The sequence below is a fragment of the Delphinapterus leucas genome, chromosome 3, assembly GCF_059928025.1.
Source record: "Delphinapterus leucas isolate spDelLeu-1000000601 "Yukka" chromosome 3, BTC_Dleu_Yukka2, whole genome shotgun sequence".
NCBI classification, from domain to species: domain Eukaryota; kingdom Metazoa; phylum Chordata; class Mammalia; order Artiodactyla; family Monodontidae; genus Delphinapterus; species Delphinapterus leucas.
This window is the reverse complement of record NC_143131.1, coordinates 148,342,756-148,357,224: the sequence shown is the minus strand read 5'-3', so window position 1 is coordinate 148,357,224 and position 14,469 is coordinate 148,342,756. Positions and strand designations below refer to the sequence as shown.

Here is a 14,469-nt window from a genome sequence, read left to right as displayed (position 1 = left end):
TAGTGGAAACCTCGTGAAATCTAAATAAAGTCTGTAGTTTGGTTGTTTCTTTTTTTTTTTCTTTTAATGCATGTAAGGAGTTTGATCAAAATTGTTTCTGGAAATGTGATGGAGACCTCAAAGCAATATTTAATGTCTTAGCAGCCGCATGGCACAGGGATATCGGCTCAGTGCTTTGTGACCGCCTGGAGGGGTGGGATAGGGAGGGTGGGAGGGAGGGAGACGCAAGAGGGAAGACATATGGGAGCATATGTATATGTATAACTGATTCACTTTGTTATAAAGCAGAAACTAACCACTATTGTAAAGCAATTATACCCCAATAAAGATGTTAAAAAAAAAAGAATAAAATTCCAAAAGTGACATTAGCAACCATTCTAGAAGAAGCACACAGCCTCTGTAGAAATACAAGTAAATTCGCTCTTTTTCCTTAAAAAAAAAAATTAATATCTTCATTAAAATGATATATTTGTGTCTTAGTTTAGCAAATAAAAACTGTTAGTAGACAGAGGAAGATGGGGTGTATGTGGCTCTGTGCAAGGGAGTCTGCTCTGACGATCTCTGGGAGGCCTGGAAAGAAAGGGGTGTGCCCATGAGCTTCCTAAGGGCCCATGGGAGATAATCGACTTCTGGGCTGTGGGCACTTCACAGCCACTGCATTATTTTAAGCCACAGCAACCCTATGAGGGGGGGTGTTATTTATAAATAATTCCAGTTTACAAATAAGGAAACTGAGTCTGAGTGAGACTTATTAAGATATAGCAGCCACAATTTGTTGAGTGCCCGCTACAGGTAGAAATTTATTATTTCATGGCATTCTTGCAAAACGAGGTAGATGCAATTATTATGCCCGTTTTAGAGATTGGGAAGCTGCAGCTTAGAGAGAGGAAGGGAACTGGCCAAGGCTACAGAGCCAGGAGGAGCAGAGCCTGGGAGCCACGCTCCTCCGGGGCTGTCTCACCCTCTGCCACGCACCCCACTTCACACCCAGCCCAAACCCAGCACAGAGCCCACCATGGACCTAGAATTGAAGCATAATTACAGCAAGTCAGTTCGCACCTCCAGACACCGTTTCCCTTGGAAGGAGACAGGGAGGCAGAGGCACAGACAAGGACAGATAAGAACAGAGAAGAGACAGAGCAGAGAGTCTGAAAGAGGTGTGGCCACCTCTCAGGGCAACTCGGACTCATGGTCTCTGGGGCTGGGTTCTCAGAAACACATCATTTCTGACAAAAGAGCAGAGTCAGATGAACACCCCTCTGTGCCAGACTGCATCTCATGGCATTGATATTGCCAAGGAAACCAGCCCTCAACGGATCCCGAGAGCTATTCTTCTAAAGAGACAGTGTTGTGTACTTCTTGAAAAAATTATCGGAGATTTATTTCTTTTCTTTCTTTTTTTTTTTTTTTTTTTTTTGCGGTACACGGGCCTCTCACTGTTGTGGCCTCTCCCGTTGCGGAGCACAGACTCCGGACGCGCAGGCTCAGTGGCCATGGCTCACGGGCCCAGCCGCTCTGCGGCATGTGGGGTCCTCCCGGACCGGGGCACGAACCCGTGTCCCCTGCATCGGCAGGCGGACTCTCAACCACTGCGCCACCAGGGAAGCCCAGAAATTTATTTCTTATTCTTCCTCCACATGAATTCCCCCTGGGATTAAAGCCCATCGTAGGGATGGAGGGGGGATAAAGTGATTCACAGCAGCTCCAAGTGGTCTTTCAATTTTCCAGAAAAATATACATCTCCCTAATATGTTCAAACCTGATTGACTGCTGGGAACACCCCAGGCGCCATTCCTGCCTCTCCCCAAGGTGAAGCGATAGTGCCTTCATTTATCTCCCTCCCCCTCTCCCTGGCCTGGACCGTGAGCCACAGGGCAGTAGCAGCAGCTTCCTGTGCCTGCTTAATCTTCGCATCCAGCACTGGCACTGGGGAGACATCCCAGGGGCATCTGTGAGGGGCAGCCTTGGGCTGTCTCCTCGGCACCTTTATGAGGCTGTTCCCATGGCCTGGGAGGACGGCTCTGCGGTGTCTTCTCTCCCCCTCCTGATTTCTTCCTGTCAAAATGCAAAATCCTTCAAGATCCAGGTCTAAGTTCAGTTCCTCCAAGAACCCCAGGCTGGCACCCCACTGCCACGCTCTCCCCTCCTGAGAACTTCTGTCCCAGCTCCTCTCCTGCACACCTGATTGTCTGACCTCCCCAAAAACTGTGAGCATCTTGAGAGAGGTTCCCACTGCTGGAGAGCAGATTAAAAAATGAGCAAAAGCCACGAACAGATCTTGTTCTACAAACCAAGGCACTGTTTTTATCATCATCTCCTGGTTCCCCTTGGCCCTTTGTCAGCCAGCAGCGCCCTGCAAAACCCCATCCTCCAAAACCCAGGGCAGCTTTCCCCTGACCAATACCCCTTTGGTTAAACTCTTCTAGAACCAATCTCCCACTCCTTGGATATTTGTGGGAGGAGTTAAGCATCCTCCTTTTTTCTGATGAGAAAATTCCAACTCCGCCAAGAATAGCACATGGCCCCAGGGTCGGTCCTAAAATCAGAAATCTCTGTCCCCGTCTCCTGTCCCTGACGTTCTCCCTTCCTTACAGTCGTACTCCCAGAGCCTGTTCATTCCAGAGAAAAGATAGCTTTGGTTTATTTTTTGAGGCAATGGAGTGGCAAATCCATTTATGACAGAATGTTTGAACATGTGTTCACTAAGTCTTTAGCTGACTTTGCGTAATTGAGAAAAATAGTGGGTGTTTATGCATTGGCCATAAGGATGAGGCTACCTCTGAGAGTGGGAGGCCAGCCCACAGCCTGGCCCTGCCTGCCTAGCTCACCAGTCTCTGAACAGAGGCTGCAGTCTAAGGCCTTATGGGTGCAGGTGCAGTTGGCTAAGGCCCGTTTGTGCTCAGCTGCCTTTGTGCAGGGGCCGTGCTACTTCTCTCCTCCTTCCCTCCAGCAATGCCTGCATGGCCACCACCCCCAGTGCAGCAATGAGACTGGGGAATCAGCCTCCAGCTCTGCCCACATTCAATCTTGACCTCTCCCCCAATGGTCTGCCATCTGAGGTTGAGAAGAGCTGTGAACACAAACTAGAAACTCCCAAGCAAAAGGCAGAGATAAGCGGTTACTGCTGGAATGGCACTGTGGTTGAGAAGCTGGTACCCAAATATGTGGGTTGGAATCACGCCTCAGCCGCTTCCTAACTTCAGGTCTCAGGTGGAGGTGCTGCGCTGCTCTTTCATCTCAAAATAGGTGTGATGATGACATGATGACAGTGATGTTGAGTATGGGGGTACCTACCTCACGGAGCTGGTGGAAGGGTTACAGGAACCAGGATGCTCAAAACGCTTACTGCTTGGAATGTAGAAAGGGACCTTTAAATGTTTGCTATCCTTAACATTCACTGCTGATACTGAATTCAGGCTGAGAATAAGCTAGTTCGCTTGTATAAGTGTGACGTGACTTTCTGAGGCATGAACCTTGACAGCATTGCTTTGGGGTCTTACAGAAGCAGTCGAGGGGGATAAAGTAGTCACACACACCTGGGTTTGAATCCCAGCTCATCCGCTGTAGCCCCAGGGCATCTCTCCATCCCTCTGAGCCTCAGTCTCTTCATCTGTCAAATGGAGACCAATAATCTCTACCTGCCTAGGTAGTAATAAGCCTTAAATGAGCTCATTATGAAAAGGGACCACTCATCACCCACCAGCTTCCTCCTTAAGCTGTTGGCCAAATGCATTCTGTCAATGGTGCCCTCAGACTCTTCTTGTGCCAATGTCTGTTTCCACATCCGACCCTACCTCCAGACTTCAGAGAGTGAATATGTGTCATTCGTGGCTGAATGCCCCATGCCCAGCACAGCCTGGCCCTCTGCAGGAGCTCAGCAGATGCTCATAGGATGAAGGATGTTGGGCTGCAAGATAAGAGCCAGGTGCACCTCTTGGTCCTTTGCCTTTGACCTCAGCGTCATTTCAGACCCATTCGGCTGAGGATGGAGTTCCCTCCACAGCCCAGATCCAGCCCCAGCCTAACAGGACACTCTGCCCCCAGAGCTCACCCATCCTCGGGGACCCCTGCCCCCAGCATCTTCCCCAGCAGGCTCACTGAGCAGAAGATAAAGAAAAATGCAAAGGAAGGTCAAGACCCAGACACATCTATCTTTATTTGTTTCCTGTCAGAAAAGTCCAAGGATTACACCAAAAAATACTTCAGCCTCTGCTACCTACCGACAAAAATACACCACAAAATTATAAAGCGCTCAGCAGTTTTGCTAGGGACAACTTGTTATTCCGCTTTAGATGACCAATGAATTTACAGGTGACTCGAGGTGACTGAAGGGTGGGGAGGGAGGAAAAGTCAGATGATAGCTTTCAGCAGACTAGTTTGAGCTACGCTTGTCTTATTACCCAGCTATCATGTACGATGATTTCAGCATCACAGCAAAGCCACACACGACAAAGTGCCCTTTAAATGGCCTGTTTGAGCTTCGAGGGGAGCCAGTACCACATCTCATACAGCTTCTCCCAGCCAGTGCTAGCTTTGCTGGACCTGGAGCCAACGCCACACAGAGGGGCTCTCCCCAAAACGTTTGCGGGAGAGCCGCGTGGAAGCGCGAGGTGGGACCAGGGCCACGGGAGGCCTGGGCAATGTCAGATGCTGCCTCCTGGCTAGGAGCTTCCAGAACCAGACTGCGGAGTTTGGACGGTGGCCCCTGTCAACACAAAGGAGTGGCCAAAAGACGGCCACAGGTCTTAGCTTCCTTTAGAAATGATTTGGCTTTGCTGCAGCTCCAGTGAAAAGTCTCCCTGGCTGTCACCTGAGGTTCCTGGTTAGGACCCTTCCTGTTCTTCCTCGTGTTATTAGCACTTTGGAAAACAGCAAACAGACACAGATTTTAAACTTGGGTGCTGTGCTTATAGCTTGGCCAAATGTCACATGCCCACGCTGGGCTTTCTTCCTGCAGCCTCTCCTTCCTTCTCTTTCTACTCCTTCTGTCTCCTGGGCAGTACCCAGGTGTAGGGCTAGAAACACAAGAGAAAGACAAAGAAAGTCTGCCCGCTGCTCAGTGTTTCTTATACCCTACACATCCCTAGGCCATGCAGCCCGGCCCCAGCTCCAATGCCCATACAGACAAGTTTGTGCTAACTTTGCAAAACACACGACGCGGTGGAGGCTTTTCTCTCTGGGTTGTATGCATCCTGGGCTTATAAATGCCAAAATCAGTCCTTCTCTCCAACTCAGCGGTTCCTAACTTCCGGTATTCCTCCCCTGCAGACCGGAGGCCAAGGCAAGCAGCCCCACCTGCATCACTCACAAGTTCTGTACCTTCCGAAGCTCACACTGAAGCTACCATCTCTCGTCTAAGAAGCCCAGAGCATCTGTGCTCTTTACTACCCTTCAGTGTCTTCCAGGTGCAGCCAGTCTAACTCTTTTTTGTTCATTTTCTTTGTTTCTTTCCTCTTCTGTTTTTAAATTTTCCTAACAAATAATAAGCAGTGGCTTTGAAAATATCTTACATGGGAACAGTCAACACGAAACATGCCTTTGTACATGAGCCTGACTCGGGGACGAATCAACCATACCAAAGGACGAAAAGAAATATTGATTCAGACAACTCCAGTGCAGGAGATTTTCGGTGAGATCCCACCCCCCCACCCCCGGCCCCACCCCCGCCCCCATATCCCGGGAGTACAGTGTTGTCTTGTAACTGGAGCTTGGCTTAGCCCACGGGGGTCCCCCTCTCCGCCCCCGATTCTGGCTGGGGGTGGGCCTCTAATGGCCCTGGGTCTTGGGCGGCTTGGGCTCGTGGATGACGGCGGCTGCCGACAGCCACGGCCCGATGGCCCGGGCAGTGCTCTGCTTGGCCACGCTGTAGTGGCTGATGACCGTGTAGAAGCGGCTTCTGGAACTGGGGTCCTGGGATGAGTAGTAAGCATCCAGGGAGGCCGGGATACAGCGCTTGTGCTAGGGGAAGAGAGAGACAGAGTCAGGGGTAGCTCAGTGGACTGCTTCCAACCCGCCCTGCAACACGGCCACCCCGCCTGGGGCCCACAGGCACGCCAGGCTCTCAGCCAGAGGGCGGGGGATGGTACCTGGCCTGCGCCTGGCCCTCATCAGGCTTTCCCCAGCGTCATCACCATCATCAAAGCTGCCACCTACTTGAAGCCAGAAGAAACTAACCTGATGCTAGGTTGTAGGTTCCCAGAGGTGGAGAGGTGGTAGGAGAAATGGGTGAAGGTGGTCAAAAGGTACAAATTTCCAGTTATAAAATAAATAAGTCCTGGGGATGTAATGCATAGCATGGTGACTGTAGTTAATAATACTGAAAGTTGCATTTTTGAAAGTTGCTAATAGAGTAGATCTTAGAAGTTCTCATCACAAGAAAAAAATTTGCAACTATGCAGGGTGATAGATGTTAACTAGACGTATAGTGGTGATCATTCTGCAATATATACAAAGACTGAATCATTATGTTGTATACCTGAAACTAATATAATGTTATATGCCAATTACACCTCAATAAAAAGTAAAGAAGAAAGAAAGGGAGAGAGAGAGAAGGAGGGAGGGATGGAGGGAGAGAGAGAGGAAGGAAGGAAGGAAGGAAGGAAGGACGGGAAGGAGGGAGGGAGGGAGGGGAGGGAGAGGGAGGGAGGGAGGGAGAGAGAGAGGAAGGAAGGAAGGAAAGGAGGGAGGGAGGGAGAAGGAGAGATGGAGGGAGGGAGGGAGAGAGGGGAAGGAAGGAAGGAGGAAAGAAAGAGAGAAAGAAAAAGAAAGAAAGAGAAAGAAAAGAAAAGAAAGAGAGAGAGTGAGGGAGGGAGAGGAAGGAAGGAAGGAAGGAGGGAAAGAGAGAAAGAAGGAAGGAAGGAAGGAGGGAAAGCAAGAAAGAAGGAAGGAATGAAGGGAGAAAGAGAGAGAGAAAGAAAAGAAAGAAAAAGGGAGAGAGAGGGAGGGAGGAAGCTGCTGCTGCTACTAATTCAAGGTCAACATGCTCTGCTTACTGACTGTGCGGTTACAGTAGACACTTGGTAGCTCTTTACCTGGCTGATTCACCCACCCCCTAACTCCTCCTCTGGGCCATTGCCTGCAGCCAACTGCTGTCCATTTCGTTCCCTTGATTGGATAGTTGTAACTCTTTTCTCTTATACCAAAAGCCTTGGTTCCTGACAACATTAATATAATTATATATTTGCCTTATCCTACAATATATATCAAATGGTCACAAAATAACAGCAATATTATGAGTAATAGTTAGACTACTGAAGGAACTATAGGATTTCTCTGCAGCTCTCTGTGTCCTTAGAATATATGCCACTGAGGGTGTACAGTCAATATACTGCATTCTACAGTCATTTGGAATATTTATTTTCTTGGTAAGTTTATGTTCCCAACTTGATATACAGCTAGATTTTAGCTTGTATTTAATTTCAGGAATTATTTTTTATTTATTTATTTTTACAAATACATCAAACATTGATACACATCGAGGACGAATGTAGAGCAAGATACATCCAGAGAAGCCTTGCTCCCCAGCCCTATTCTTTCTGTCCCCTCCCTGCCCACCTGAGTCACCATTTTTCTTACTTTTTTAAAATTTATCCATCCAGAATTTCTTTCTGAAAATAGAAGTAAACATCCCTGACCTCCCCTTTTCTCACTCCAATGTAGCACATTTTTTTCTTCACTATTATCCTGGAGAGTATTCTGTGTCCATGTCTGGAGCCCCCCCTCACTCATTTTCACAGTTGTTTGAAATTCCATTGTGCGGATACATCATAGTTTATTCCACTGTCTCCTATTGACAGTTGTTGCCAATCTTTCAGAACCTCAGCTTCTAACAACTAAAAATGTCATCTTAGGAAGTCATGTAGCAGAACCAAAGGACATGTGTTTTTTTTGTTATTTTGTTTTTTGGTTTTTGGTTTTTGTTTTTGCGGTACGTGGGCCTCTCACTGTTGTGGCCTCTCCCGTTGCGGAGCACAGGCTCCAGACGCGCAGGGTCAGCGGCCATGGCTCACGGGCCCAGCCGCTCCACGGCATGCGGGATCTTCCCGAACCGGGGCACGAACCCCGTGTCCCCTGCATCGGCAGGCGGACTCTCAACCACTGCCCCACCAGGGAAGCCCAGGACAGGTGTTTTTAAGACAGAACAGTCCCCATTTGATTCCCTCACTTTGAAACATAACATCTGTGATGTCTTAGAAAACTCATAACAAAACGCTCTTAATCTCCGTTTCCTCAGATGTAAAATGGGGGCAATGAAACCTATTTTTCAGAATGGGTGGAGAGCTCAACTGAGATATTGTTTATGAAAATGTCTAGGTAGGGGGTGACATATAATGGGTACTCAGTAAATGGTAATTTATAAATATTCGTTTCAGCTCTGAAATGTTACTACCACTAACATTTGTTGAGAGCCCATTCTCTAGCAGGCCCTTTGCTAACCGATTTTATTTAAATTTTCTCCAAAATCCTGTGGGCAGACATTATTGACGCCCATTGCAGGCGAGAAACCTGAGGCTCAGAGGGGCGAGAGGATGCCCGGGGCTCATGCAGCCAGCTCAGTTTTGCAAGGGAAGGAGCACAGTCAGAGTGAAGGTGACGGGGAAAGGGCCCAGCTGCAGGATTGGGGGAGGCCACCTCAGAAGCTCTGCTCCCTGTCTTCACGTCTCTGCAGGAAGAAGAAACCAGCCATCAAACCAGGAAGACTCACACCTAGGCAGAGCGCTCTGGAGACGGAAGTCTATTTGCAGCAGGAGTGAGCTCTCCCAGATGCGGATGGGCAGTCCGAAGCGAGGGCCATCTGGGAGGAGGCCCTCTACTGCCTATTTGAGACCGAGTCCTTCATGCAAGCCTGAAAACTCCTTGCCAGACATTTATGACTTTTTTTTTCTTGTAATTTTTTATTTCATATCAAAATTTATTGTGAAGATACAACTTTTTAGGAAAAAATTTTAGATTGCCACCATCAGTTTTGTTTTGGTGTTACTTATGCATTTCTTTATACTAACTTTTTTACGTATTTCAACGCCTTTATTGAGTGCATAAAGTTTTCTTTTTTATTGAGGTATAGTTGATTTACCATATTTTATAAGTTTCAGGTGTATAATTTCATGAGTCACAGTTTCTACACTTATAGTTAGTATAAAGTATTGGCTATATTCCCTGTGCTGTACAATATATCATTACAACTTAACTTATTTTACACATAGTAGTTTGTACTTTTAAATCCCCTACCCCTATCTTGCCTCTCCCTACTTCCCTCTCTGCACTGGTAACTACTAGTTTGTTCTCTATATCTGTGAGTCTATTCCTTTTATGTTATATTTACTAGTTTGAGGTATTTTTTAGATTCCACATACAAGTGATAGCATACAGTATTTGTCTTTCTCTGTCTGACATATTTCACGTAGCATAATACCCTCCAAGTCCATCTGTGTTGCTGCAAATGGCAAACTTTCATTCTTTTTGTGGCTGAGCAATATTCCATTGTATATATGTACCAGGCTTCCTTATCCATTCATCATGGATGGACACTTAGGTTGCTTCCATATCTTGGCTATTGTAAATAGTGCCGCTATGGACATTGGGGTACGTGCATCTTTTCAGATTAGTGCTTTCATTCTCTTTGGACACATCTCACATTTTAAACAGTCTGTAGGGAGGTTGCCATACCCAGATTTTAAATGTCAATGAAAAGAAGACATTGATAAGCCCTTTAACTGAAGCTGACAGTCACCTGGGCCACTCCCCTGCCAGAAGCCCCTTACCTTATAGACAAATCCTTCTGGGCAGCTGTGGTCATAGGTGAAGGCTTTGTAAACCACCAGGAACACGATGCAGGCGAGGAAAGCTAGGGCCAGGCTGACGAGGATGGTGACCTGGAGAAAACAAAACAGAATCCTCCAGCCTCAGCTTGCCTGCCTTCCATCCACATGGTGCAGCCTTCGAAACCCAGAGCCAATAGGCAGCCTGGTATGTTAGAAAGAGTAGGGGGTGGCCAGGGGCCCAAAGAACCAGCTCTGTCTCAGCTCTGTCACCAACTTGGAGTGTGAGCCTGAGCAAGGCATCTGCAGTCTTTGGGTCTCGGTGTCTCCTTCTTCCAGAAACTCTCGGAAGCTCCGTCTTGGCCCAATGTGTGATTTCCACCCCCTCCCCATTTACTTTTCCTGTTAATTCTGTGGGGGCAGGGAGATGACCATTAAGCCCTCACTTACGGTGTTCCTGCCTCCCATCACCTCCCTCCCTGCCACTGCTGAATTCCAGTCTCAGGTATCAATGCTCATTCCACCTCCACTTGGATGTCCAGTACTCACCTGAAGTGCGTTCTCAAACAAAACTCCTGCTTCCCTCCCATCCCAAACCTGCTCCACGCCCCGCATTTTTACCTATCTCAGGAAGTGTCAACCCCACCTTTGCAGTCACTCAGACCAAAAAGTTTGAAGTCATCCCTGACTCTCTTCTTCTCCCATTCTATGTCCTAGTTACCAGCAGAAGCTGTCATTTCTGCCTTCCAACACATCCATAATCCAATCACTTCTGACCCACTAAATCATCTCTTTTGTGGCCAAAGCCACCATCACCTCTCACCTGCAGTACTGAAACTGCCTTCTAACTAGGGGCCTCCTCGACCCTTACATGTATTCACACACAGCAACCTGAGAAGTCCATTCAGACTTGAAGTCAAAGCATGTCCCTTCTCTGCTCAGAAGCATCTAATGGTCTCCACATTGCTCGTAGTGAAAGCCCAGCTCCTAACCATTATCAACAAGTAAGCTTTAAAACAAATACAACACCAAACAAACTGAAGTCACCAACAGGATTTACCAGAAAGGACTAAGTAGCTAATTTCGGAGGCACCTCCAGGTTTGCACTGGCCCCATCCCACCACCTGTGTACAAAGCGGTAGGGTAACCCCCATGATGCTGGGCACCTAGTGTTATACGCAGGTGTAATATGTCATGTTATTTTTAAAGCTGCTGGGCTTTTCAGTCAGTTGGCCTAGAAATATGGTAGAATTCCTATCATGGAGAGAAGTCTTATTGTGATTCAGAAGAAAAATAAAATCAACTTTGGGGTGGGGGGCGTCCCTATCCCATCTCCTTCCCACCTCAGGACATGGTTTATAAGGACAGGAGGAGATGGGATTCTACATTACTCCAAATGGAGTCATTTGTTAGCAGCTGTAAATACTGGATGGAAGGAATTTGAAAAGGAAAAGAGGAAGATGGGTGTGGGAGACGTCCATCTGAATCCTATGGGCAGACACTGTCTGTGAGAAGTTCCTGTGCATGTGTGTATATGAAGTTTTAGGACGATGTGCTATTGTGATGTAAGAGATAAATCTATTTGGTCTTGTTCCCGGTTCCTGGCACAGAGCTAAAATACTTGTAATTTCCTAAGTGATAAGAGCAGGGTAGCAGCATCTTTTGTTGTAATATTTGGTTTTTGTGCCCAGTTCCTGAAATAACTCTGATCCATAAAGGTGAAAGGAGCAGCTTCTATTATTCATAACAACCCCCTTTCAACTACATCTGAGTTAATGTTGTTATATTATGTTATGAGGTAACTTTTGGAAAGTCCCTAAGGATGGGGGCTGGTTGCCAGAGGAACTAACCATTGATTGGAGCGTTGTAACTTAACTGCCTCCCCGACCTCCAGGGAGGGAAGAGGGGCTGGAGATGAAGTTAACCACCCATGGACAATGCTTTAATAAATCATGAAACCTCCAGAAAACCCTAATCGAAGGGGCTCAGAAAGCTTCCAGGTTGGTGAACAAGAACACATCCATGCCCCTGAGGGTGGTGTACCCCAAACTCCACTGGGACAGAAACTCCTGTGCTCGGGACCCTTCCAGACCTCATCCCATGTATCTCCTCATCTGGCTTTATCGTCCTTCATAAGGAACCAGTAATAGTAAGTAAAGTGCTCTCCTGAGTTCTGTGAGCCATTCCAGCAAATCACTGAACCTGTGGAGGAGGTTGCAGAAGCCCCCAGTTTATAGCCAGTCAGTCAGAAGTTCAGATGTCAACCCGAGATTTCTGACTGACGTCTGAAGTGGAGGCAGTCTTGTGGGACTGAGCCCTCGACCTGTGGGGTCTGTGCTGACTCAGGACAGTTAATGTCAGAGTTGAGTTAAGTTGTAGGAAATCCAGGAAACCTCCACCAAGAATTGGAAAAGTACATGATATGGAAAAAACCCCACACATCTGGTGTCAGAAGTGAGAGTATAGAGAAAAAAATGTTTTTTCCTTTTACATGGTGACACATAAAATTCAGTTCTAAACTATTGTCCACACAATGTGCTGTCCACCCTCTCCATTCACATCCCAAACCCCCAGCTGCAGCCTCTTGCTCACTCATCAGCCTTCTCCCCAGGATTAGGGCGGTGACAACATGGGGTGAGATGGTACAGAGGCCAGACTGGAGTCACCCAGCAAGATGTGGAGAGAGATGGAGATGTCAAAGGCCAGAATTTGGAGCAAGAGGTGCCCCCAAAGACGTATACACCCCTTCGAACCTCCAAAGATAGTATTTGATTAGTTCAGGGACAGGAGCCACCCAAGACCACTACTCATCGCTGAGGACCTAAGAACACCCAGTCAGCAGGTGTTTGGAGTATAGATGTAAAGAATTTTAAATGCCCAGTTTTCCCAATAGCCAAAAGGTAGAAATAGCCCAAACATAATCAAGTGATGAGTGGGTAAACGAATTATGGTCTATCTGTACAATAGAATATTATTCAGCAATAAAAAGGAATGAAGTTCTCGTACAAATGTGGATGGGCCTTGAAAACATGCTAAGCGCAAGGCCACATATTGTATGATTCCATTTGTACAAAATATCGAGAATAGGTAAATCCATAGAGACAGAGTGCAGACTGGTGGTTGCCAGGGGCTGGGATGCGGGGAACAGGGAATGACTGCTGATGGGGATAGAGTTTCCTTTTGGGGTAATGAAAACCTTTTGGAACTAGATCGAGGTGATAGCTGCACAACATCGCGAATGTACTCCATGCCACTGGATTTTTCACTCTACGTTCTCAACTTTATGGTATGTGAACTTTACCTCAACTTTCTAAAACATGCCCAGAGCTCCGGCTGACTGTGTCAAATGGACCTTAAACTCCTGCTAGCACCCCCTCATCAGAGCTGCCCCCATGACGGGGACAGACACGCTCACAGTCGCCTCCATGGTCGCAGACCTTGAACATGCAAAGGAAAAGTCGAGAGCTGCAGCCCGCCCTGCCACCACCTGAGGCAGGATCTGGGGGAACCCTCAGAGAGCTCCCCCTCCAAATGACCCCATACAGCCCCAATCTCCGACTGAGCAGAGAGCCAGTTCTCTTAACTGACTCGGAAGCAGGACAAGACTCCAGTGTGGGTGTCCCCAGGCAGGGCTGGATGCTTCCCCTGGTTCCCAGCAGGCTGATTATGGCGCTGGGAGCTGAAGCAGGGCCCGGCAGGCTGGCTGTGAGACAGGTTCCCTTTATGGCGGGTTTTTTTTAGGTGGGGCGCGGGGGGACCTCTTTCATTCCTAACAGCCCTGAGTTAACAGCCTCCACCTAGGAGGGGCAGGATCTGATTCACCATAGCACTCCTATGGCTTGACGGGGTAAGCACAGCAAATGTTTCTGAAAAAAGAAAAGAGAGGGAGGAGAGGAGAGAGAGAGGGGGGATCCTAAAGGATTCAGTGCTGGTGCCTAGATGGCCACCACCCCAGTGGATTCTGATTTATCTGGTCAGGGATGGTGGGTCCAGGACACTCTCCAGGTGATTTTAATGTACAACCAGACATGAGAACCGCTACTCCAGTATGACTATGTATGAGGGTCCTTGAGCTTAGAATCACCTGGGCAGGGTTTTAAGCGATCCTGATGCTCTGGCTCCGTCTCAGACCAATTACATCAGAATCCCAAGGCAGTTGCTGTGTGCGGGCAAGTATTGAGAAGAGTGCGGGACACAGACCCCAGGCAGGGTGGCCTATATGACCATCAGAGTCAAGGTCTGATGCTGACTGGGACGCCAGGGGTGCAGCTCACCTCAGGGCATTCTTCCGAGCAAGGCTAAATTCTGCCACGTGTTCCATGGCCCCAGCACGAGGGTGATGGGAGGCCGTTTTAGGCGAAGATAAGTCTGCCTCCCCGCCCTGAATCTTGGTAACTTCTGCAACAACTAGAGGTCGGTCATTCCTTAAGAGCCTGTGGAGGTCAGAGAGTTCAGGGCTGTGAATCAGGCACAAGCCCTCCCTCAAGGCTTCACAGCCCACAGGCAGAGGTGGACAGGAGGACACAGGCACTTGTAACACAAGGGTGGCACCATGAGTGAGGACATCAGCACAGAGGGCTCCTGGACCTAACAGGCCTGTGGGTGGGGAGATCAGGGAAGGCCTCCTGTGGGAGGTGACTCCGGAAGTGACTTCAGGGAAGGATGCCAGGATAGGGGAGGAAGAAGGTTCTGAGCGGGGGAAGTCACACCT

The 14,469-nt window shown here is 48.1% G+C and overlaps 1 protein-coding gene across 1 annotated transcript in view; it reads right to left on the bottom strand.

The window, feature by feature from the left end:
- Nucleotides 1-4,307: 4,307 nt before the first annotated feature.
- Nucleotides 4,308-14,469, bottom strand: part of NSG2 (neuronal vesicle trafficking associated 2) — a 59,051-nt gene continuing 48,889 nt past the window's right edge. Inside the window, exons 3-4 of the mRNA XM_022595091.2 lie at nt 9,762-9,872; nt 4,308-5,958 (exon numbers count right to left, since the gene is read on the bottom strand). Coding sequence (XP_022450799.1) covers nt 5,767-5,958; nt 9,762-9,872 — 303 coding nt within the window. The 3' untranslated portion in view covers nt 4,308-5,766. The remainder of the gene's footprint in view (nt 5,959-9,761; nt 9,873-14,469) is intronic.